We start from the raw sequence: 26,275 nt of genomic DNA, 5'->3' as shown, positions 1-26,275 counted from the left end.
TGCCTACAACTGAGTCATGGCTGTGCCACTGTTCACTATCCCCATGAGTTTCAATGGGGGGGGCTTTTTCTGCCATGTCACACTTTTTTGTCCAAATTGTCTTTTGATCTACAGTGTCTAATTTGAACAGTTACTTTTTCCTATGTTAATATCTGCACTTTATTTTTGCCCAGAAATTCATTTTAAAACATTCTACTACGGCGGCACGGTGGTGTAGTGGTTAGCGCTGTCGCCTCACAGCAAGAAGGTCCGGGTTTGAGCCCCGTGGCCGGCGAGGGCCTTTCTGTGCGGAGTTTGCATGTTCTCCCCGTGTCTGCGTGGGTTTCCTCCGGGTGCTCCGGTTTCCCCCACAGTCCAAAGACATGCAGGTTAGGTTAACTGGTGACTCTAAATTGACCGTAGGTGTGAATGTGAGTGTGAATGGTTGTCTGTGTCAGCCCTGTGATGACCTGGCGACTTGTCCAGGGTGTACCCCGCCTTTCGCCCGTAGTCAGCTGGGATAGGCTCCAGCTTGCCTGTGACCCTGTGGAACAGGATAAAGCAGCTAGAGATAATGAGATGAGACATTCTACTACAAAGTAAGAAGGTGTGGATGTGCTTGGAAATGACCTGATTGACAGATTTTCTAGAAGACAGTCAGTACGTTTACATGCACATCCAAATCGAGCTGCTGTCGGTAATCGAGCAAAGGGTCCCAGCAGGGGTGCCAGAGAAATCCAATCCTACATGCACACAAGGAAATCGAGCTATTGTGTGAGGTACATTGTGCACCCGAGCCACAGGTGGCGCTACACGCCCCATCGTGTTGGTACACTTCCGGTTGTCGTCATGAAGAAGAGCTATTCAAGAGCAGTGTTGCCAGATTGGGCGGTTTCCCGCCTAATTGGGTGGTTTTAAGTGCATTTTGGTGGGTTTTGAACATATTTTGGGCTGGAAAACATCAGCAGTATCTGGCAACGTTGTTCAAGAGTATAAACAAAGTTATCAGTTCCGTGTTCACAAGAAGAGTGTTTGTAGTTTGTATGTACGAACAGAAGTGTTCCTAATAAAATGGGCACTAAGTTGAAGTTGATCTGAAGTGTCATGCCGACCGAGGCTGTTTTTTTTTTTTTTTTTTTCCGACCGAGGCTGTTGTGTTTCCCGCTTGTGGTCTCGTCACTCATCACTTCCGGAAGGGGCAGTGCTGAAGTAAGTAGCTCGACTCCGTAGCTCGATAGGGTTTACATGCACTAAGTAGCTCAGCAAAAATCGCATAATCTAGGTCGTGTAGCTCGGTTACGAGAAATCAAGTTCGGTTCAATTTCAGCCTAGCTAAGGTGTTTCCATGCCATTTAGAACTTCGATTTCAGTCGAGCAACAGCAGAAATTCGATTTTCTCTATGTGCATGTAAACGCACTGAGTGACTGAAGCCATCCAGCATATCTTCACTACAGACTTTACCCTCGTATACCTACTTATTTGAAATTTTTTTTATTTTTTTTTTTGGACACATGCACCAATACAAAATGTTAGCCATTTCCACTAAAAATGTTTAATAATAAAGGCTAGTTTAATTTCACTAGCTTAATCACACCTAGCACATGTAGCCACCATGATGTTATTTCATTATTAACGACATCCTGCCAGCTATCAAAATTTTGTACAAAAGCCATTTGTTCATCAGTGAACACATGGACTACCAATAACCTTAGCATGGACTTTATAAGTGGGTGTCCCAAATTACTTTGCCTCTAGTCTCACACATGCAAACTCCTCACCTTTCGGCGAAATTCGCCGTTTTGGTCCCAAAATAGGTCACTTGTGTGAATCGTGTAGATCCGAAGAGTTTTTTTTTTTTTTGGGGGGGGGAGCAGGCTACAACGCTATTGTTGCCAAACATTTCACTTACAAGGTTACAGCCAATCAAGATAAACAGTTACTAACGCGCTTCTTTTCCATTGGAGTTCTGATCAGCTGGTGCACAACCCACTGCTGGTTGCCAGTCCTCGCTTACGAATATTCCACAGATTCAGACCGCAAAGTCACCTTTTTATAGAGAGATCTGGCAACCTCATCTCGCGACTGGATCTGAATACCAATGGAACAGTTTCCAGCACGCTCGGGGGTGAATAACCATGGGCGGATCTACCGGGGTGGCATATGCCACTCTAAAAGAAAGCCTTGCCACCCCTGCTGCTATCCCAGTTGGCAGCGACGAATTCAAAGAAAAATTACGGCCAATTTGACATTTACGTGCGCGAATTTCCAATGTCCGACTGCGGCGAATGCAGCACGAGATAACGCCAGAGATTGGTTGTTTTGGAAAATTGAGAGGCGCGAAGCGAGGGAGCCAGGAGTCGCGAGGAAAGGAGACACGGGAGGAAAGGGGTAAAAGCTGATTAACTATCTATCAAAAAATGAAATTATAATGAATGAACAGTGCTAGCATAGTTGCGATGCTGATTTTGAGAGGATAAAAATCAGGTTGGAGAAGGTTATTTAGCTAACTATACATGTAAGGCAAAAAAAAAAAGTGTGTTTCCGGTAACCCGACCGATCGAGAATTTCCGCGTCGAAATTGCCGACCGTAAAGTTTTTATTACAAATTTCCCTCGATATTTTAGTGTAAGCGGCGTTAGTTTGTCATTTTTTATTTCAACGCATTCAAGTTGTGAAAGAAACGATAAAAAGTAAAATGTTTTGCCACTTCTATCCGCCCTCCTGGCTGTAATGCAAATTGCTTCCTCTTCAGTATACAAGTGCACTTCCATGGCAGGGAAAAACACAACATTTTGCCGCCTATGTAGTCCCCTATTTATACAAATAGGAGTCATTCAGGATTCAGCCATGTTTTTGCTCCGTGTTTTTGCTCGACCCAAGTTCTACAGTAGGCGAGGCGAGGCCGTCTGCTTTTAATGGAAGTAGCCTAGGACGTTAAACCATATTTTCACGTTATTTCTTGATAAGGTGTTTTCACATTATCACATGAAAATATCATGAAATTACGTGATATGTTATTACATGATAAATATATTGTAAAAACGTGATAACTCTGTTAACAATATCTTTTCACGTAATTACTTGAGTCTAAGCCATTTTTTTTTGAGTGTGGCAGCAATACGCTTCCGCAGATCATAACTCGAACTCTTGCGATATTTTTTTTATTCGTTTAAAGATTTAAAACACTTATTTTATTATGATGTGTGGTATAAAGGATTCTGTGCCAAAATACTATTTTGTAAGATGTTTACTTGTGTTAATTTTTTCGAACAAAATAAAACAAATTAAGAAAAAAAAATTTCCTACCTACCGACCTTATTTTAGTATTTCATGTTACCTGAAACACACTTTTTTTTTTTTTTTTGGCCTAATGTTAGCTAGGTCTGACATTAGTTTTGTGTAAAGTCGGCCACAAAAGTTAATATTGATTCACCGTCTGTCAAGGAAAACATTGCTATTGGCTGAAGCTTATGATTCAAATATTGAGGATCTTAAACATGAGTTACATCAGACGAGGAGAGTACTAGACAGAAAAAAGGGGGAACAGGAGAGTCCTACCACTCTCATGGAGTTCACTGTTTTTGGACCCATACCAAGATGATGTTGTTTTTTTTTTTTAGTTGTTCAGGTTGTGTAAAATAGCGGTTGTCTTGCCTGTGAGCAGTGCATCCTGTGAACTAAGTTTTTCATCTCTCAGGCTCATAAAGACTTATTTGCGGTCGACTATGACAGAAAAGAGACTATCAAGTTTGGCTGTACTCAGCATTGAATCAAAGCGCACAAAAGCATTAGATCTTGATAAATTTGTGAAGCGTTTTGCTGAGCAACATGGAAATCGCCGCATTCAGCTGTTGTAGGCATGACAAGTTCATGTTATGCTCACTGGTGAGCCTTTACAAAGCGTGAGGAAAAAAAACTATAAAATGTGACACTGGTGTAAATGGTTTAAATCATGCTGAACTTGAAGCAGTGTTGTTATTGTTGTTTTTTAGTGTCTGTTCTTTTGCATATACAGTATAAAACTGTCCAGAAACGGTATAGACCTCATCTGAGAATGTGTGTTCTTCGTGAACAATAAAGGCATGAGATTAAGTTTATCTGTATGAGTTTGCAAATGGCAGTCTGTGCCCTTTTGTAGTGTGTACATACTATTTGTCGTCAAACTGTGATTAAATTCAGTATATATACATGTCTGTAATACATTGCCACCCCTCAAAAATTCCTGCCCCCCTCTTGCCACCCCATAAATATTTTTCTAGATCCGCCCGATTTCACATAGGTGATGTCTTTAAGAAAATTGACAGACAGGGATTGGCCAGGTGTGTCCTCTGGGGTAGGTGTGTTAGATAGCACAGGCAGTAATATGTACCTTTTTCTAAATATTTCTTCACAAAATTAAAGTTAAAAATTAACTTCACAAAATATCAAACTTTACCGGCCACTGACAAATAAATGGTACAATTTACCGGCCACTCAACAGTAACTTATTAAGACATGTTTATGGAAAGTTATTTTGTACTGTATTAAATTCAAGATGTCACTGGTTGCAATTTTTTTTTGTAACGTAGACTACGAAATGTACTTTTGCGCACGTGCCGTGTCCCCGTGCATCCTTCTCACCTTTTTCACCCCTGACCAGTTTGCATGCCTGTAGTCTCTACTGCGCAAACTTGAGAAGGAGAAGGTCTCTCCTGCGTAGACTCTGGTTGCAAATTTGACAACATAATAGAGGTATTTTAGCTTCATTTCTGTAGAATAGGTGTGAATGGGAGCATGCCTTTTTTTTTTTTTTAAACAAATACAGCCAATGATTGGTCCTGCTTTCACACACTGTGGGCTTATTTCTGCTATACTGAAGATAATTTAAACTGCATTGCTCCACCTACCACTTGAAATATTATAGCCACCAATTAACATGTTATCAGCCATCTGAGATTCCTTAGCAATTGCGAAGCTACAACCTAGAGACCACCAGTGATCTCACAGTCCAGGTTACTGCTAGGATATTTCTAACATGGCAACCACCTGGGAGATCATGGCAACCACCTAGCAACACCATATCAACCATCTGGGATAGCATACCAAACCCCTAGTAACCAACTGGACTACCATAGCAACCAGAGAGCAACACCCTTGTAAGCACCTCAGATTCAGTAGCAACCGCCTGGGATACTCTAGCAATCATGAAGCGATATAGTAGCAACCACCTGGGATACTTTAGCGACCACATGGAATGCCCTAGCAAAACATTGTGTTAAGCAACTTTTTGACCTGGCTGTATGAGTTGTAGAAGTCATTGAAATTTCAATTGTGTACCATTTGAGGTACTGCACACTTTGCTGTAGACTAAATGATATGAATGTACTGTGATGAAACACATCAATGCTGATGTTAAAATTAACATTTTTTTGGGGGGGGGAGGGAATCAGCATTTTGAGTTGAAAATGGCTCAAAACACCATCTGCAGGTTAAAATCACCTTGAACCTTGCAAGGCCAATAATGACAGGCAATAATTTGGAGCTTCTCTACATCATGAGTTGTTGGTTTTTTTTTAAATTGTGTTAAAACCTTATGACCAGAGATGGGTGGCCCACCTCTCCCAGCCCCCACCCTTGAGTGGGAGTCTAATTTTCAAATATATGCTGATTGAGACTCCTCATTCACAGGATTTTATGCCCCCTATCTGGGATACCATGGCAACACCCTAGCAACCACCGGCGATATCGCAGCAGCAAACTAACCGCACATTAGCAACCACCTCAAATACTATAGCAACTGCCTAGCAACCAACTAGGATTCTATAGCAGCCACCTTGAATACCATTGCAACCACCTGTTATACCATAGCAACCACCTTGGTTTTCTTAGAAACCACCTCGGAAAACCCTAGCAACTTGCTTACATTGCTCAACCACTCTGCATTTTCTTAAGGAAATGCACTTTTCTAGTTATTTTTATGCCAATTTTTTTTTTCTGTTAACTAGTCACACAGTTTGAGATATTGAAATCTGTGCCAGGTTTTTCAGTTTGGTCAAGAATGGTATGCTTGTGTACAGCTATTTGATTGCTCATGGCATTCCAACATGGTGACCATTTAAATTTTTTTCTAATGGCAATATTTTTAGGAGGTCATGCATATCAAACCGTGTGGCTTACAGACATGGAGCTTGGTTAGTATGTGGTTAGTATAGCTCTAACAGCCTCAGCTTAATTGTGATACTGTTCCTCAGCTAAGGGCAATTTTGTAATTTGAACCATTTAGCTCCATCCACTTAGATTTTTAGCTAATTTGCATAGTATGGGACACATACTTTTGGGAACTAGTCCTGAAATTTTCACAGCATTGGTGTCAAATGGTTCAAGAGTTTTACCCTCCATAAAGCTCAAAACGTGTTGAGATTTATGAATAATATGGCTGCCGTTTACCAATCAATTCTGATGGGGCATTGCTTAATTCAGTTAAACAGTTATAACTCATGATGATTTGCATGGACTCAGGACAAAGCTCTGAAGATGTGAGCTGAGTTTGGCATGTGGCTGTCGGTAGGGGTGGTGTTAAGTTCAGAAAACTGTTTCTCAGGAACTGCAAGTCAGATTGAGCCGAAATATGGGATTCTGCATCGTTATGCAAAACTGTAAGCAGTTACAGGTGAAGTCGGTAGAGTTGAGCAGAGAGTGGACTTCAGGTTGAATGTATCGAACTTCCCTCTCCGCTGCACTCCAGCCCTGCCTCAAAAGCCTCTCCCTGCACAGGCAGACTAGCAACCATGGCAACTGAAGTTGTTTTTTGATAACAGAAACTATCATAAATAGTACTAAATAAGCAGTTGAAACACCCTAGCAACCACCTGTGATAGTATAGCAACACCATGAACTTGCTTAAGCTGTGTAATGATGCTGCATTTTCTTCAGGAAATTAACTTTTCTAGTTAAGACATGTTTTTTAAATTCTCAAATGTTTCATTGGCAATGGGGTATACATGCATGTAGCGCTTGCAAAGTGTGGGTGGAGCACAGAGGACGGCAGGACGGCGCTTAGAGGCAGAGAAGGCTATTTATTAAACAACTTTTCAGTTTTAAATGCCGTGTAAGCCCACATACACGCACACACACACACACACACACACGCGTGCACACACTCTGCTCTGGTCCCGGGTTGCGCTCCCTCTGCTCTCTCTCTGCCTCCTTAAATAGGGAGCGGTTACTGGGAAAACACACAAAACACAGATTAACTACCGTCAGGTGTAGCGATTCTGCCACTCACCTTCCCTGGCTCTGCCCTCCTGTCACAGACCGGCGCTTGACCACGCCCCCGCTGCCACATACCCCCACCGCCCGACTCAGGCCGGGCGCCTGTCCGGCCTGCAGCCGACTCCCCTCCCCGACGGGAGAGGAAGTCCGCCATGACCATCTGCGCCCCCGGCCTGTGGACCACCTTGAAGTTGAAGGGTTGGAGTGCCAGATGCCAACGGGTGATCCGCGCGTTGGCATCCTTCATGCGGTGGAGCCACTGGAGGGGCGCGTGGTCCGAACAGAGGGTGAAAGGGCGCCCCAGCAGGTAGTAACGGAGGGCGAGGACCGCCCACTTTATCGCCAGGCATTCCTTCTCGATCGTGCTGTAGCGCCCCTCACGCACTGACAGCTTCTGACTGATGTAAAGGATGGGGCAATCCTCCCCCTCCACCTGCTGGGACAAAACGGCCCCCAGCTCTCTGTCCGACGCATCCGTCTGTAACATAAAAGGGAGAGAGAAGTCAGGGGAGTGTAAAAGTGGCCCCCCACACAGTGCAGCCTTTACCTCAGAGAAGGCCCGCTGGCACTGCTCCGTCCACTGGACCGGATCTGGCGCCCCCTTTTTAGTGAGGTCAGTCAGCGGGCTGGTGACGTCCGAATAATTAGGTATAAACCTACGATAGTAGCCAGCCAGCCCCAGGAACTGTCTCACCCCCTTTTTGGTCTTGGGCCTTGGGCAGGCCGCAATCGCTGCTGTCTTATTAATTTGGGGATGCACCTGCCCGTTGCCCAAGTGGAAGCCCAGATACCGTACTTCCACCCGCCCAATCGCACACTTCTTTGGGTTGGCAGTGAGTCCCGCCCGCCTCAGCGACCTAAGGACGGCCCTCAGGTGTTGCAGGTGCCGCTGCCAGTCATTACTATAAATGATCATGTCGTCTAGATAAGCGGCCGCATAGGTGGCGTGGGGCCGGAGGACCCGGTCCATCAGCCGCTGAAATGTAGCGGTAGGGGTGGGCGATATGGGCAAAAAATATCTCGATATTTTTTAGGATTTTAACGATATTTTGACGATATTTAAAAAAAAAAACACTTGCTTAAAGATTACAATAATTACAATGACTAAAAGAATCATTGCAGTGACACAAGTATTTAAGGAAAAGCCATATTTATTTTCTTAAACAACTTTAAATGAATAAAAATGAATAATTCAATTGACAGTTCGTAACGGCAGCAAACATTCTAATCAACCGTCTCTGACGGCAGTACGGGTCTGCAAATATCCCGCCTGTTCCGCTGCCAACAACCAATCATATGTCGATCTGAATCAACAGCTTTCCAATCATCTTGCAGCTTCGTGCTCCGCTGTCTCTCTCCTGCCGTTATAGAAGTACTGCGCCTGCGCAGTGTCAAAATAATCCACGAGAAAAGTGGATTTTAAAGCTTTTTCTGAGTCATGAGAACCAACCAAACACTCAAGTATAATCAACTTTTCATGGCGATTTCAATCATATGCTCTTCGCGACCGTTAGTTTTCACAGAGTCCAGTATTGATATCTCCCCATTCATGTTCAGAGGGTCTGGTCTCACTAATCCGAAAAAGATGCCTGAAAGTGGCCGGCGAGTGACCGCACTTGGCCTGATAGGAGGAGCCCGTCACAGCTTCTTCTTTTTTGTTTTTTTTTTCCCCCTCAAAAAAAAAAAAACGTAAACTACAAGTCAAAGTTTTTCAGTATAACAATAATAAAGAAAAATGTGCTCAATTTAAAATGTATTGAAACTATTCGAAATCGGCTGATCGGTTCATTCATTATTATCCGTGAGTACAGAAACACTAGTAATAATTTCTGGATCATTGCTATAAACGTGGACTAATATTTCTTGGGAACCAATGGGTTAATGACATGGAATGAACCAACCGACCAATCGCATTTTTTCTTCAGATGGTATCTGGGTAAATGAGCAGCTGTCTCAGCCAATCACATTTTATTGCTGGACGGGATCATATCACGACATCTTCCGGTAGATACCCGAAATCAGCTTTGTGCGTTGTGAGGCCAGCGGAGCAAAAAAAAAACAAACTTTTAATATGCTGAGCAATGGGCGGCACGGTGGTGTAGTGGTTAGCGCTGTCGCCTCACAGCAAGAAGGTCCTGGGTTCGAGCCCCGGGGCCGGCGAGGGCCTTTCTGTGTGGAGTTTGCATGTTCTCCCCGTGTCCGCGTGGGTTTCCTCCGGGTGCTCCGGTTTCTCCCACAGTCCAAAGACATGCAGGTTAGGTTAACTGGTGACTCTAAATTGACCGTAGGTGTGAATGTGAGTGTGAATGGTTGTCTGTGTCTATGTGTCAGCCCTGTGATGACCTGGCGACTTGTCCAGGGTGTACCCCGCCTTTCGCCCTTAGTCAGCTGGGATAGGCTCCAGCTTGCCTGCGACCCTGTAGAAGGATAAAGCGGCTAGAGATGATGAGATGAGATGCTGAGCAATGCATCTCAATGCATCAAAATACATTTTGGAAAGTTGTTTTGGTTGCTTTATAGGTTTCTTAGAATATTTAACTCGTCACGTCTGTGCTGCTCTCCTGGGTTGCTAGAAACAGTTGTGTTGCCCTGGCTTGGCGTATAAAATGTGTGCCCCCCCAAAGCAATTCAAGGCCCGTCCGTCAGTCCGTGTCTGGCGCCGGGTCTGCTCCGCTCTGTATTGATTTTTGGCGGCTTAATTAAAAAAACTCGATAATGCAAAATTACACATAGTCAAAACAACATTCACGATGACATCGCAGACGATACATATCGCCCACCCCTACGTAGCGGGCGCCCCAAACAGCCCAAACGGAAGTGTGACGAACTGGTGTAAGCCGAACGGTGTGGAAAAGGCTGTTTTCTCCCGGGATAATGGAGTCAAGGGGATCTGCCAATATCCCTTCGTCAAATCCAGTGTCGAGTAAAAGCAAGCCGTGCCTAGTCGATTGAGCAGCTCATCAATACGAGGCGTTGGGTACGCGTCGAATTTAGACACTGCGTTGACTTTTTTTTTTTTTCTATAGTCCACACAGAACCGGACCGAGCCGTCGGCCTTGGGAACCAAGACCACCGGGCTGCTCCAGTCACTGTGGGACTCCTCGACGATGCCCATTTCGAGCATGGCCTGAAGTTCTTCCCAAACCACCTTTTTTTTGTGTTCGGGTAGTCTATAAGGGCGGCTATGCACTACCACCCCCGGGGGCATCTCTATGTGGTGTTCTATGAGGTTAGTGCGACTGGGCAGGGGCGAGAACACATCCGAAAACTCGGCCTGCAACTGGGCGACCTCCGTGAGTTGGGTCGGGGAGAGGTGGTCTCCACAGGGGACCGGAGAGGTACGTGATGCCAATGTCCCTTTTTGAACCTCTGACCCCAGCTCCGCCTTCTCCGGAACTACCGACACCAACGCCACGGGGACCTCCTCGTTCCAGAGTTTCAGCAGATTGAGGTGGTAGATCTGTAGTGCCCCCTCCCTGTCCGTTCGCCTAACCTCATAGTCGACGTCCCCGACTCGCCGTGTGACCTCAAAGGGTCCTTGCCACTTGGCGATTAATTTGGAGCTCGACGTGGGCAACAGGACGAGTACCTTATCTCCCAGAGTGAACTCTCTAAGGCGCGTGCCCTTGTTGTACAGGCAGGCTTGCCGTTCCTGGGCCTGCCACTAATTCTCCTGAGTTAGGTGGGTGAGCGTGTGGAGTTTTGCGCGCAGGTCCATGACGTACTGAATTTCGTTTTTGCTCTGTGAAGGTCCCTCCTCCCAATTTTCCCGCAGTACATCTAAGATGCTGCGCGGCTTACACCCATATAATAATTCAAACGGGGAGAACCCCGTGGAGGCTTGGGGGACCTCTCGCACTGCAAATAACAAGGGTTCGAGCCACTTATCCCAGTTACGTGCGTCCTCACTTACGAATTTTTTGATAATATTCTTGAGGGTGCGATTGAACCGTTCAACTAAACCGTCCGTTTGTGGGTGATAAACGCTGGTGCGGATCGGCTTAATACCCAGTAGCCCATACAGTTCACTCAGTGTTCATGACATAAACGAGGTGCCTTGGTCAGTCAGAATCTCTTTCGGGATTCCAACCCGGGAGATGACGTGGAAGAGAGCCTCTGCAATACTGCGTGCTGAGATATTGCGAAGAGGCACCGCTTCCAGGTATCGCGTTGCATAGTCCACCAGAACCAATATAAAGCGGTATCCTCGTGTCGACCGATCTAATGGCCCGACGAGATCCATCCCAATTCTTTCGAACGGGGTCTCGATTAATGGTAGGGGGCGCAAGGACGCTTTTGGAATGGCCGCTGGATTTACTAACTGGCATTCGCGGCACGCCGTACACCACTTACGGACGTCGCCGCGAGTCCCCGGCCAATAAAATTGGGCCATTATTCGGGCTAGTGTCTTATCCTGCCCGAGGTGTCCAGCCATGGGATTAAAGTGAGCCGCCTGGAATACCAATTCCCGGCGGCTCTTTGGAATTAATAACTGGGTGACTCGCTCTTTCGTCTGAGTGTCCTGCGTCACTCGATATAATCTATCCTTCAAAATGGAAAAATAGGGGAAGGACGGGGTGGCGTTCGGCTGGAGCGTTTGACCATTGATTACTCTCACTTGGTCAAACGCGTGTCGCAGAGTCTCGTCTCGCGATTGTTCTAGTGGGAAATCTGCGAGGGATTCCCCAATAGAAAGAGGAGGAGCCGGCGGCTCCTCACTCTGTCGCGGAGATGATGTAGACGGCTCTGCGACCGCAGCTCCAGCCAAAGCGACACCGGGACCCTCCCCTGTCAACCGGCAGGACCCACTCTTTACTAGGCGTGCCATTAAACCCTGAAATCCCGGCCAATCAGTCCCCAAAATCAAAGAGTGGGTAAGGCGAGGATTAACCACCGCCTTCACTATAGATTTTTCCCCTCTGAAATATATGTGGACCGACACCAACGGGTATCTGTGAACATGCCCGTGCACACACAACACCTTCACCCCCTGTGCTCCCCCCAATGCCTCGTCTTGCACCAGGCTTTGGCGGATCGAGGTCTGATTGCAACCCGAATCCACCAACGCCTGATATGTAGCCCCTTGTACACTCACCGGTATGCGATACGCTCCGGCCCGATCGAGGGCAGCTTCTGGCGCGTCGGGGATCCGCACCACCGCCCCCACCTCCATAGCTGCGCACTGTTGCTGCAGGTGGCCTGGTTCCCTGCAGCGCCAGCAAACCGGCCCGGGCCTTCCCTCTGCAGCTGTGTTCTGGGGCTCACTCACCTTAGGGGGGGGAGAGACAGACACAGAAGGGAGAGACGGGAGGGCACCACGGGTGCGGCGGGCCGGCTGGGGTGGAGCCGGCCCCCGCCTCCGCAGTGGGGGAATGGGGCGAAGACGGGACACAGAAGGGGGGGAGAAAGAGAGAGAAGAGGAGAGAAGAGGCGGCGTCGTCAGCCGTCCTGCCGCCAGAACAGCTGCCAAATGATCCTCCTCCAGTCCTACGGCCTGATCCAGCGATGCCGGGCGGTGGCACTGGACCCACTCCGTGGTTCCGGCTGGTAAGTGGGCGATGACTTGCTCCAGCACCACCTGATCGATGATTCCCTCGGCGTCGCGATCGTTGGCCCTCAGCCACCGCCAGCAGGCGTCCCGGAGCTGCTGGCCGAACGTGAATGGCCGGCCGACTTCCTCCATCCGCAGCGCGCGGAAGCGCTGGTGCTGTTGTTCGGGCGTGCGCCCCACGCGCTGGAGGACGGCCCGGCGAAGGTCAGCGTAGGCCAGCCGGCGGTCGGCGGGGAGCTGTCAGGAGGGGGAGGAGGAGGGGGAGGAGGCGCGCTGCGTGCTGCTCCATCGGCCACCCCGAGGCTTCGGCGATCTGCTTGAACAAGGTGATAAACGCGCTGGGGGTCGTCCTGCGGGCCCATCTTGGTCACGGTGAGGGGAGACGGGCCCGCGGCCGGGGCGCTGGCGGACCCCGCCGATGCGAGGAGATGCCGGAACGCCTCTCGATCTTCCCGCTGGGCCAGCACCAGGGCTTCGAAGCGTCGCTCCTGCTCCTTTCGGAGCGTGACGAGTGCCTGGTGCTGGCTCTGCTGAGCCGTGGCAAGGGCGTGGACCAAGTCCGCGAACGGGGAGGATTCCATGGGGCTGCAAAGTTGGTGCTCCACCTTTTCCCGGGTTTCGGCACCACTGTAGCGCTTGCAAAGTGTGGGTGGAGCATAGAGGACGGCAGGACAACGCTTAGAGGCAGAGAAGGCTATTTATTAAACAACTTTTCAGTTTTAAATGCCGTGTAAGCCCACATGCACACACACGCACACTGCTCTGGTCCCGGGTTGCGCTCCCTCTGCTCTCTCTCTGCCTGCTTAAATAGGGAGCGGTTACTGGGCAAACACACACGACGCAGGTTAACTACCGTCAGGTGTAGCGATTCTGCCACTCACCTTCCCTGGCTCCGCCCTCCTGTCACAGACCAGCGCTTGACCACGCCCCCGCTGCCACAATGCAGTATTCAAGATTTTTGTCATATACACAATAACAGACACAGCGGTGTATTATTGGGTAATGAAATTTATTTTGCAACTGCCTGACCAAACTACGCTTACCAATATAAAAAGAAAAATATATATTATATAATGAAATATGGCGGCACGGTGGTGTAGTGGTTAGTGCTGTCGCCTCACAGCAAGAAGGTCCTGGGTTCGAGGGCCTTTCTGTGCGGAGTTTGCATGTTCTCCCCGTGTCCGCGTGGGTTTCCTCCGGGTGCTCCGGTTTCCCCCACAGTCCAAAGACATGCAGGTTAGGTTAACTGGTGACTCTAAATTGACCGTAGGTATGAATGTGAGTGTGAATGGTTGTCTGTATCTATGTGTCAGCCCTGTGATGACCTGGCGACTTGTCCAGGGTGTACCCCGCCTTTCGCCCGTAGTCAGCTGGGATAGGCTCCAGCTTGCCTGCGACCCTGTAGAAGGATAAAGCGGCTAGAGATAATGAGATGAGATAATGAAATATAAAGTGCATATGGAATGCAAATATAAAGGTAGAGTGAAAAATGAAGATAACATTTAAAAAAAAAAAGGAGAGGCAAACATAGAGGTTGATATACTGTGCAATGTCTTGTGCAAAATTGCTAATATAATCCGTAGTTCAAAGCCTGATGGAAATATAGAGGTAGATGGTGATTATAATCCGTGGTTCAAAAGCCTGATGGCCTGGGGTAAAAACTGTTTCAATCTAGTAGTCCTTGCTTTCACACTCCTGTAGCGTCTGCCAGATGGTAGGAGCGTGAATAGTCTGTTGCCCCTTTTCCACCAAAGCAGTTCCAGGGCTGGTTCGGGGCCAGTGCTTAGTTTGGAACCGGGTTTTCTGTTTCCACTGACAAAGAACTGGCTCTGGGGCCAGAAAAACCGGTTCCAGGCTACCACCAACTCTCTGCTGGGCCAGAGGAAAGAACTGCTTATGTCGGGGGGGGGGGGGGGGGGGGGGCGGAGTTGTTAAGACCAACAACAATAACAAGACCGCGAAAGATCGCCATTTTTAAGCGATGAGAAGCAGCAGCTGTACAAACGCGAAGTCATCCATTATTATTGTTGTTGCTGCTGCTGCTTCTTCTGTGTTGTTTTTGCTTCGATATTTGCACCAAGGTTTATGCAAACGTAGCGACGTAACTGACATATACAGCGATGTAATTACATGTCTCCCCTTAGCACAGCGAGCTATGGAAAAGCAAACTGGTTCTCAGCTGGCTCGCAAGTTGAACGAGTTGTGAACCAGCACTGGCCCCGAACCAGCCCTGGAACTGATTTGGTGGAAAAGGGGTATGTGTTGTGGGTGTGTTTGGTCCCTGATGATGCTCTGTGCCCTTTTTGTGACCCGGGTGTTGTAAATGTCCTGTAGTAGGGGGAGGACAGCTCCACAGATGAACTGTGCCATTTTAATGACACGCTGGAGAGCCTTTCTGTCCCGAGTTGTGCAGTTCCCGTACCACACAGTGATGGAATTTGTCAGGATGCTCTCCACTGTGCACCTGTAGAAGTTGCTGAGGAGTTTGGTGGACAGTCCAAATTTCCTCAGCTTCCTCAGGAAGAAGAGTCTCTGTTGAGCCTTCTTGATGGTGTGCTGTGTGTTGTGTGTCCAGGTGAGATCCTCACTGATGTGAGTTCCGAGGAATTTAAACGTTTTCACCCTCTCCACCTGTGTCCCGTTGATGTGCAGTGAGGTGTGCTGGTTTCTCCTCCTCTTCCTCGGGTCAATAATCATCTCCTTGGTCTTCTCAGCATTCAAGGAGAGGTTATTTTCCTGGCACCAGGAGGCCAGCTGAGCCACCTCCTCCCTGTAGGCGCTCTCATCTGATTATAAATAATAATAATTATATAATCTGATTAATAAATAATTTGATAAATTTGTCAACTTAATACTTCTGATCCTGGCATTCATTTATCAATGCATCTGTACTGATCTGTGCAATCTCAGCTGACACCTGAGACTCTTTAGTGATTAAAATGAGTTTTTTTTTTAAGCATGTTTTTCTTAATCTGAGCATTATTGGCCTTGTATGGTAGTCAATCAATACGAAGTCCTAATGTACAACTTGTTACTATAGAAACAGTAATATATTAGAATGAGCAGATTAACCTAAACTTACCACCTATGTTACAGCACTGGAACTACTGTCGGAGTTGTGTGCATACGTATAATGAATCCATACCTTCTGACCAATTAGATGTGAGAATTAAAGCAGGTTGTGGTATGTTTGATTTAGGAAAAAAAATTATGCATTCAGATTTGTTTTTGGTATAATGTCTTTACTAATTAATTGATTTCTCTTAGTTAATCATGCATCCTTTCATTTATAGGCCAGAGGATCTTGAAGCTTTGTCCAAGATATCTGAGAAGTATTCTGTGAAGAAATCTTCTGAATGTGCAGCCAGATTTAGGGAACAAGGGAATCTGAGCTTTAAAGAGAAGGACTACAGTTCTGCTGCCCTATATTACACTTTGGTAAGGACTGATTTTCTGTTTGAGAGTGTTGTGAGCACTTCATGGTGAAGGCTTCACACTTGCACATCATGTGAGTATGTCCATGATCTTGTGATTTCCCCTCTCCCAAATTTACAGTGGCTGTAGACCACAAATAATACTAAAAACAAAGCAGAGTTCCGATATTTGATTGAAGGAATAATAAATACAATGAAACCAGCAATTAAGGGGGCCGAACACTTTGTCCCCACCCCTTAGTAACGAAGGAAGAAATCGTTTGGACTATGATCTTTTTTTTTTTTTATTTAAACTAGCTTTCCCAACTTGCAAACAATGTTCAATTTTGTTTCCTAGCTTCAGCTCATGATGTGTAAATATGTGACAAGTTTAATGTCAAAATATGAAAGTGTTGCTGAGATATACCTTCACTTCCTGTTTGGTGATTTAGCCATCAAATTAGGCTACATCCACATGACAACGGCAACGAGATTTTTTTTTTTTAAACATCGCGTCCACATGGGCAACGGATCAGTTAAATTTCAGGTCCATATGGCAACGCAACGCTTGCTGAAAACGATACAATACACATGCCACACCTCTAGGTGCGCTGTAAGACGGTCCCATCGGAGACACCAGAACAATAGAAGTAGCCGCATGCGCATAACTGTGCATGCGCACAGTGACTATCCCTGTCACTGTCACACGCGCACACCTTTCTCACTCCCTATTCTATGGATATAGTCCCTTTAAATCACGTGCTCGTTTTTTGAATGGAGACGCGGAAAGAGGAATGAACGGGGGTAGATGGAAGCCGGTATGCCAACATTCTGATATCCTCCAGAATTCTTTAATGGTCCGGAATAAATTGAATGCTACACGTTGATGGATTACTTTATTCTTCAACGCCCTTTTTGAGGACTGTATTGTCGGACTTAAACCAACATCTGAAGAGGTGAGATCGCTCCTTTTTTTTTTTTCCCCTATTTTTGCTGGCGGGATTGACTCTGCCCTAAGGGCTATTCTCTCTCTCTCTCTCTCTCTCTCTCTCTCTCTCTCTCTCTCTCTCTCTCACACTTTGCACCATTACACAATAAATATTCACAGTGGAAAAATTACCCCACTGTGTGGGGTAAATTGAGCCAACACAAAACATGTTAGGTTAACAAAGTAAACAACTTTTATTATTAGAAATGCAATCAATGAATCAAGTCAAGTCAATCAAGTGGGGGATAGGGCCGTTGCATAGAGAAGGGGAGATGAAGAGAGAGGTGATAGAACGAGATGGGATAGGGAGGGATAGATAGATGGATAGAGAGAGAGATATGCGTAGATAGATAGAAAGAGGGATGGTTAGAGAGGGAGAGATATACTATATTATAGAAATTACTAAAACATTAGAACAGTGCCAAAAGAATCTTATTTCTTTCAGTAGGTTAAAACATTGCTAAAACATGCAGCAATCATTCCATCAATCATTCAATCATTTCATCATTATTCAATGTTCCAAGCGTTCAAATGGCAAGGGAACACCATTTGCCTCTCCCTCCGTGCTGTCCCCCCAACAGTAAAGGGGCGGGGCAATTTTTTCACAATATCCTGTCTTGACAGGACAGCCTCATCTTTCTCTTTGAAGACAAAGGTTGGCTTTCTTGCAGAGCCATGGCATGACCGGCTTCTTTTGAGAAATCTTGCCTCTATTTCGAAGACATCCAATTTGATTATCTGGCCAATGAAGAAATGCACTTTCTTCTTCCCCGTGTATTTTGCCACAACATAATCCCCCACATCTAACAACTGGTCTTCCTCATCTGATGTCATATATATATATATATATATATATATATATATATATATGTATGTATGTGTATGTTGTCATATATGACCAGTAAATGTGAAAACTTAAGTGTCATCCATATTGGGTAAGCTCAGCCACCAATGGGGTAAGTTGAGCCAGTGGCTCAACTTGCCCCACATCTAATGGCTCATCTTACCCCATGGCCACCATTTTGTAGAAAAATGCTAATAAAGGGGATTAGGCTAATCAAAATTATTTTTATTAGCATTCATATCATAGCTTAGAAAGCCACTAACTTAACCCTAATGTGTCTAAATATTATTCTACTTTTGTCTTCTCTAAATCATCTTCACTGTGGACAAACATGGAATTGACTTAGAAAGCACAAAAACACATTTTTATAAATGTCCCTCACCTAGTTTGACATGTGGTGCTCCTCTCCACAAGTGTAAGTAAATGGTCCCGGCCCCCTTTGAATGTGGTCACATGGTCACATTTGTTTACTGTTTCTTAGAAACAAGGGGTGGCTCATCTTACCCCCTGGCTCATCTTACCCAGCTCTCCCCTATAGCCCCACCTAAAGGTGAATTACACAGAACCTCTTGGAGACCCTGAGGGTGAGGTCTTTAGTGGTCTAGCAAGTTTTGGTTTGAAATTCACACACAATTGCACCAAAATTTCTGTGAAGGTAGCTGTACTGCCTCTTTCCACTGTGACCAAAGCTGTTCCAAGCTGCTTTCCCCTTTGTTGTGAGCTACTTGGGGAATTCCTTTCACTCCAGTATCTTGCTTATCTGTAGTCCAACGAGGATGCTGGGTTTGACTTTTGCCTCAGACAGCTTAGGAAAGAAGTCTTGAAGATTGCCAATTCCTCATCAAGAGCTATGACAGATGCTTCATTTGGCTGAATTTGATGTTCAGTGGTGGCATCAGCAACTTAGGAAACCAAGTTGCTGATGCCACCACTGCACATCAAATTCAGCCAAATGAAGCCAAGTGGCTCCCACTTGCCATTGTTCTTACCCACAGTGAAGTCTGTCTGCTGTGGCCTGTCCTTGCCTTTGGTTGTGTGCCTTAGTGTCTCTACTGTCCCAATGACCAAGATGGTAGGGAAAAGGGTACAACCTCCTTGGAGGCCCAGATGAAATGCACCATTTTGGAGTCTTCGATGGCCTCCCAGCCATATTTTTCATACTACAAGGTGTCTAGTAATGTGCTGTTGTAATTGCTTCTGGGTTCAGAAAAAAACCCACATTTTTGAATTTACCTTTTTTTCTCCCCTTCTAATTTTGTGAATGAAAAGATGTAGATTTGCTCTTTTTCTTAACAAAAATAGACAAGTTTCAAAATACCAGTGCAGCGCTCGAAACTAACGGTGTCCCGACGTCCCGGGGACCATAAAAAATGTCATCGGGACACAAAATTATCATATCTGGGACAATCCCGGGACAATGGAAAAAAAATAGATCTAGAAAAAAAGTTCTACATTAATATTATTTACAAAGCCGTAACACATACGTAGACATTCACCTAATTTGTCAATTTTAATTTTAAAACGTGAACAGCGAAAAATACATAGTAGCTACACTTTCGATGCACCTGTATCCGTAGGCTACAGAGCAGCGCATTCTGTTCTAGAATCTTCGGCCGGAGTCCGCATTATATGGACTTGGAATGGAATTACTACCGCACACGCTGCGCCGACTCTTGCCAGAACAAAAATGCTTAAGTGGTTGAAGCGGACCGACCGCGGGGAAGAAACTGAAAGCCCAGACATAACGTCTCCGGGACCTTCAGGATCCAAAGTATCATCGCCTGGTCTGCAGGCAACGCTAGCAACTGAATGAACTTAATGAACACTGTTAGACACGTTATAAAATACAACAGGAATGATGTGGATGATATTGACGGAAGATACCGTTCAACAGAATAAGTGAGTTTTCTTGGTGTCTTTCTAGTTCAGAAAGTTTAGTCAGTCAGCAGCACAACTAGGCTAGGACCTGGCACTATGTTGATGTTGCTAACATTTGCACCCACGTTTCGGCAGCGAAAGTTCATAAAATGGATAACGGAAAGTTCATAAAAATGGATAACGGTAATGGTGAAAATTATAAGTTGGCCTTATAAGTGCCAACAGATATTCAAGGTATAAGTAGATGAAATGAACATAAAAGGGGTCTTATTTTCAGCTAAAGTGTACTGCAGATGTAGGGAGTTGAAACATTTTCTGAATGAGCTAGTTGGCCCCTTTAAATAAACGGGTATCTATTCATACAGTGAGATCGCCAAAGTTTAATAAACTGAAAATGCAATAACTGTAATTTTGAAGTAGATGATGTATAGGACATGTGTCGCTTGTGTCTTGTGACTTATTGTAAAAATGATATAAAGGGTTCAAAATCGCATAGTTACAAATATAATAGTAACTTCATATGATAATATTAACCACTGGTTATTTCCGAGAGGAAAAAAATGGGGACACTATTGCTTCCATTCGGGACAATACAACACAGAATTCGGGACCACTGGGGGACACAAAGAAAAAAAGTTAATTTCGAGCCCTGTACCAGTGTCCTGGTTACAAAAGCGCATTTGAGCAGGAACAATGACCATTTTCTGTACTTTTGCAGTATAAGCAATTAGAAACGGAGGCTTACAACCCAGGAGCAAAAAATTTAGATTTTGTAATTTAAAAAAAAAAATCTGTGGCCATTTGTGTGGCTGGTGCCTACTAGTCAGTAATTTTCAAGGCAAGACTTAATTTATCACACACAATCTGTATGCACAAAAATTGAAAGGAATATTCAGCTCTCTGCCTGGAGGAAAAAGTCAGAAAAATGCAACAGCGGACCCACACACACAACCGCTGTTACCTGGCAGAAAGCCCACTTGCATGTCTTTGTCCACTGGACCAGATCTGGCACTCCCTACTGACTTTGGGCTATAATGGATCAAAAATCCGGCCTCTTTTTTTTTTTTTAAATTAAAATCTGCTACATCTGAACGACATGCTTTGGGTTTTTATTTTTAAATTTAAAACATTTAAGTTTTAAAAAGTTTAAAAGGCAAATTAAAGGGGAACTGAAGTCATTTTTAAACTTGCTTTATTTCTTAACGTGTTATTCAATTACATTTTCAGTTTTATTAACCTTATATTGTGGCTTGTATTGGCATATTATATTAAACTTCTCAGCCTTTTTGGTTTTTAGCCATGTTGACTGTAGTTCGTATGGTCCACGACAGGTGTTGCTTATCCGCGCAATCTTCACGAGACTTCAAACATGAAGTGTCGGCACCACCATTTTTGAAAACTGTTTACACAGCAGCCAGATCGCCATATCATTCCAATTTAGATTAATTTCAAGATTTGCCAGCTTCATCAGTGATGGAGTGTCCAGTCCTGCGTGCTGTAACGCATCCAGCTGAAGGCGTGCCTCGGGCTGCGCCCACCAAGTGGACTTCAGCACGCGCGCCAAGAACAAGGCGCACCTGAGCTCCATTCAGGAGCTATATGTTTGCCTATTTAAGGACTGTGCTGATGCATTTGCATCGTGAAGTATTATGATACACATTACCAAGTCTTTCTACCCATTGTCTTGATTTCCTGTTTCACGATCCTCATACATGTTCCTCGTTCTTGTACTCGCTTAGCCTTTGATGTACTGTTTGTGCCTCGACTGACCCTTTTGCCTGTATTCTCATTTTTGATCTAGCCTGCCGTTTTGGATTGTTTGCATGTGTAATATATTGTCTGTGTGTTTTTATATAATATATATTCTGCACTTTATTACTGTATACTTCTGCACATACAGCCACCTCCCTTGCGTACATGACATGGAAATTATTCCATACGACTTCGAACCAACTAAGAGTTGGAAAGAAGACAGGATAAGGACTAGTCTGTTGCGCTGGTATTTACATCGTTACTGTCACAATTAAAATGTACCAGATCAGGCAGCTGGTAGGTTTTCAAAATAAATACATATTATACTGAGTGCATTTTCCTCATAATCCTCACTAAGGTTTCGGACAGCACTACAAAATGGCGTCCCCACTATATAGTGCCCTATATAGTGAGTAGGGAGCGATTTCGGACACGGAAAACTTCCGGCTTGATTATGTCAGCATTCGAAGGAGGGCGCGCACGTCTTTTGACAATGTTGGCAGATGTTGGTCACTTTGATTTCCGCTGTAGGTTTTACTTCTATCCTATGAAGTCTCACACAGGTCTCAACGAATCTCGTTTACGGCCATTGCTTTGACACATGGACTAATGTATTACATAAGCATACTTCGAACACTCATAACTTGCTGTAGCAGTGACAAAATGGCTGTCAGAAATGCATTCCTACATTTTATGAAATGAGCGAGAGAATTGATAAATTGCCTTCAGTTCCCCTTTAAATTGAGCACAATCAATAAACAAATCCCATTATCCCATATAAACTTGCATACATCCATGAAATACAAACAGACTAATAGACAGACGTGGTGAACTCAAGTATTAACTAATGGGGTAGATGATTAATTCTATGTGCAAAATTATAATAAAATCGAACATTCAGAGAGGGATTAGGCATAAGATTAATGCTAGTTATACATGTGTGTTGGAGGGTTTAATTACTCTATTTTTGTGGCCCTTTATGAATCAAGCGACAGTAAAGGGCAACAAAATCAATAGTCAAGCCTACCTTGTTGCTGTGGCCATTTATGGACCAATTCAGCAACATATGATCTAATCTAAGGCTGTTTATAAAGGAATTGCAAACTTTTTTTTTTTTGAAGTACGTGTGGTTTCCTCCCTTATATATCCTTCTTAAAGAATATATATACAAGATATATATATAAAAGAGAGGATAATTCAGGCCTGAGCACAGAAATGCAGGTCTATGGCCTGCACCGTAGGTGCAAAGCCCTATTGTTTTGTTTATTTATTTTTAGGGCCTGAGAACCAAGGTGCAAAGCCCTATTATTTTCGGTAGTTGTCGTCTTCATGGAAAAACTTGTTTTTGAGGCACTTGCGATGCTCAAACTCACGAATTTTGGCACACTGATCAAATGTGTGTAAAATTAAAGTTACACTGGGCATGGTCCCGGAACTGTATAGCTCCCTGAAAACGAGCTATGGTTGAGATGAAGTTGCGATCGATACTCTTGTGATGCAGGACAAATTTCACTTAGTTGTATTTGACTACTCCCAACAGGAAGTCAGCCACATTGGATGGAATGTGGGATTTTGAAATTTCCCCATGCTGTTTTGAGGGGCTTATGATGGCTAAAAACTCATGAAATTTTGCACATGTATTTGTCCTCTGATGTAATTTGAGTTTCTATGGTAAATCAGTCTAGGTGGGCTTCATAAACTCCATGGCACCATCTAGTTCAAAAATGGATTTGACACCTTGTACATATTTGGAAACTCATGAAATTTGGTACACACGTCAGTCATCCGTGCCGTTACTCAGCAATAGGGGCTTGACCCCAAATGTGTCTGGGGGACTCCATAATGCCCCCATATGTCATTCAGACTTCTGCCCGGTATATAGTTTCACCTATCCATGTCAAATTTGGTAGGTGTGTGGAGTGCCCTGAGACAAACAAAATTGCAATATACATTGCATCAGCCATAGTCAACAGGAAGTGAAATTTTTGGTTTCGTGCGTTTTGACATGTTATGCTTTAACAAACTCCTCCTAGGTGGTTTGTTGGCTTCATGCCATATTTGGTATGCCATGTTAAGATGTTGCTGATGTTAAATTGCAAAGGGATTTGAGGTGTTGCAAGATGTTAAAATGGTGAACCAATAAATTTGTTACACAACACAAACCGGAATTGTCACAAACTCACTGTGCATTGCCTGATATGGCTAAAAATTCAGATTATAGGACCTGATGGTTCTGATATCCACATGCCCAATTTGACTCTCTGGTGAAGTGCCACCATTTGGGCCTGGACAGTATTTATTCCGTTGCCTAAATACTTTTGACTCATGAAATTTGGTACTCTCATCAGTCCTGGCCACTGCTATTCAGGGACGGAGGCTTGACCCCAGGTGTGTCCAGGGGACTCCATAGAGCCCCCACATATCATTGAGATTTCTGCCTGGTATATAGTTTCACCTATCCATCTCAAGTGTGTGTGTGTGTGGGGGGTGCGCCCCAAGATAATGATAAAACTGAAACGGACATTGTTTTAGCCAGTTGACTTGTGACAGGATTTGTGATATCTTCTGTGGGTGCTATTGGTCTTGTGTGATCAGTCTCATTGAATCAGTCTCATTAATAATACCATTAATTTTGGTGTTTAATAATAAATTACCAAACAGCTAGATTATGGTATATTCCAAATTATTATGACCACTACTGATGCAGCAATAATGTATTACTTACCGTAGTACATAAACACTACAGCCAATAGCACACTGAAGGCAATTTGGAGTTCTTTGAGATTGTGTGACTTCCAGTATATAGTAGCAACACAGACACAGTTGAACAAATTAATTGAATTTATTATAACAATGTACATTCAATAAAGTCAGCATATGTATAAGCAAGCATAGACTGTGTGAGAGTGATGTGGGAGAGTGATTGGAATCTTATCTGAGGTGTGTGTGTGAGGGGAGAGAGAGGGAGGGGTGCGAGGCAGGGAGGGGAGGAGAGATTTTCTCCTTATTACTACGCGAGCACCTGAGCTCTTGGGGTGTGTCCCGTGTGCGACTGCGCACTATGAGAAGGAGGAAACAGTTTGAATGTGCATGGTAACTAACTCAGATTTGGAATGTTATCTCAAGTGGGGGAGGGTAGGATCACCTCGTGGTCTAAGGACAAAGGGGATCACCTCGTGGTTTAAGGAGACAAAGGGATATGTCGTGATGGCTAACCCACTAGCTTATAACATTACTAAATCCACTGGAATCTTGATGAGGTCAAAATATGTGTAATAATGAAATTAAAGGTGTTAGAGAGGATAGAGAAAGAGCATGCAACACATATTTTAAACCACTGAGAGAACAAAAATAGAACAACAATGATCAACTTAACACTCTGAGTGTCTACAGTGTGCACAATTAAACTGGTCCTGAGTTTAAATTCACACTACTTCATAAAGCTAATTCCTAAGACTAATTTGCCCAAAATGCCAGTCTTACTTCCAGTATTTTGCCTCTGTGTAGGATATGCAGAGGTGTCCTGAAGAGGCTGGAGTTCACAGAAACTCGTGGGTCGCTTCCGTGAAAAGCGCAGAGAATTTCTTGGTCCGAACTTCGTCGTTCGTGAGAAAGTCTCTGATCAAACAATGTGCACAGCGATTAAGTCAGAAGGAATCCAGTCGCTTCTAACTTTTAATTAACTGCTTTGGGCTGCATTCGTAACGTTACTTATAATGAACAAATAAAAACCGGTTGTAACTCAAAATGAGTGAAACGGCGCACTGAAGCAATATTTTTACCGTGGCCAGAGGTAAATACGAAAGCGCGCTGACTTTCTTGCAAGAAAGACGTCTTTATCTTGGGTGTTCTGGTGAGCAGGGTGTCTTTGTGTCTGTGTGACGAGAGAGAGAGAACGGAAGTGTGGTTGAGCCACTTATGGCTTCAGGGAGGATGTGACGTAGGTAATCCCGCCCAGGCGTGACGTAGGTCATCGTGGAAGTTGGTTGATGGGATTTGTAGTTCTAGAAGGGACTGTGACTGTCCCTACATTTCCCCTTTTGGTCTCAGGGGTATGACGGAGTCGTAGCACTGAGAGCACAGTACAGTACAGTCCACATGTCCATAGTCCTTGAGGTGGCTTTTCTCTGTACAATCCATGGTGTCCTGAGAGACCTGTGTAAACTCATGAGTCCTAGTAAGATAGTTGGAGGCAGAGGCATTTGGGCATATAATCAGTGATTTTATATGCATTTGGGCATATAATCACTCTATCTAACTAGGTCAGAATCACATCTATAAAAAAAAAAAAAAATTAAACACCTCATATATACTTCATTTCCTACACATAAAAACAAGAAAAGAGAAGGAATGAGGGAAAGAAAAGAAGTATTAATGCTTGGGTTAGCAAGCCTAATCTTCTGGAAAGGTAATAGCAGCGGGTGGTCTGGCCAGAAAGCGTGCGCTACTGCGGCTAAAGCTGTCAGGGACGCAGACCATCTTATCCAGCTTGGGGTGTAGTGTTATGTATTTGTGTAGCATGTATGCGATGCCAGCGGTTAAGACCCAGCCACTGAGAAGACATCCCAAAGCAATCAGACTTATGGTAGATCCTAGATCAGATGACTCTCTGATCTGG

General features: G+C 44.7%; 1 protein-coding gene across 5 annotated transcripts in view; it reads left to right on the top strand.

Moving 5' to 3' along the window:
* smyd4 (SET and MYND domain containing 4) overlaps positions 1-26,275 on the top strand; it is an 85,980-nt gene that overhangs the window by 18,849 nt on the left and 40,856 nt on the right. For all 5 annotated transcript variants that reach the window (XM_060909105.1, XM_060909101.1, XM_060909103.1 and 2 more), the window contains exon 2: positions 16,076-16,220. In XM_060909105.1, coding sequence (XP_060765088.1) covers positions 16,076-16,220 — 145 coding nt within the window. The remainder of the gene's footprint in view (positions 1-16,075; positions 16,221-26,275) is intronic.

The sequence above is a fragment of the Neoarius graeffei genome, chromosome 25 (assembly GCF_027579695.1).
Source record: "Neoarius graeffei isolate fNeoGra1 chromosome 25, fNeoGra1.pri, whole genome shotgun sequence".
Lineage (NCBI taxonomy): Eukaryota > Metazoa > Chordata > Actinopteri > Siluriformes > Ariidae > Neoarius > Neoarius graeffei.
This window is presented reverse-complemented; position numbering and strand designations above follow the sequence as displayed.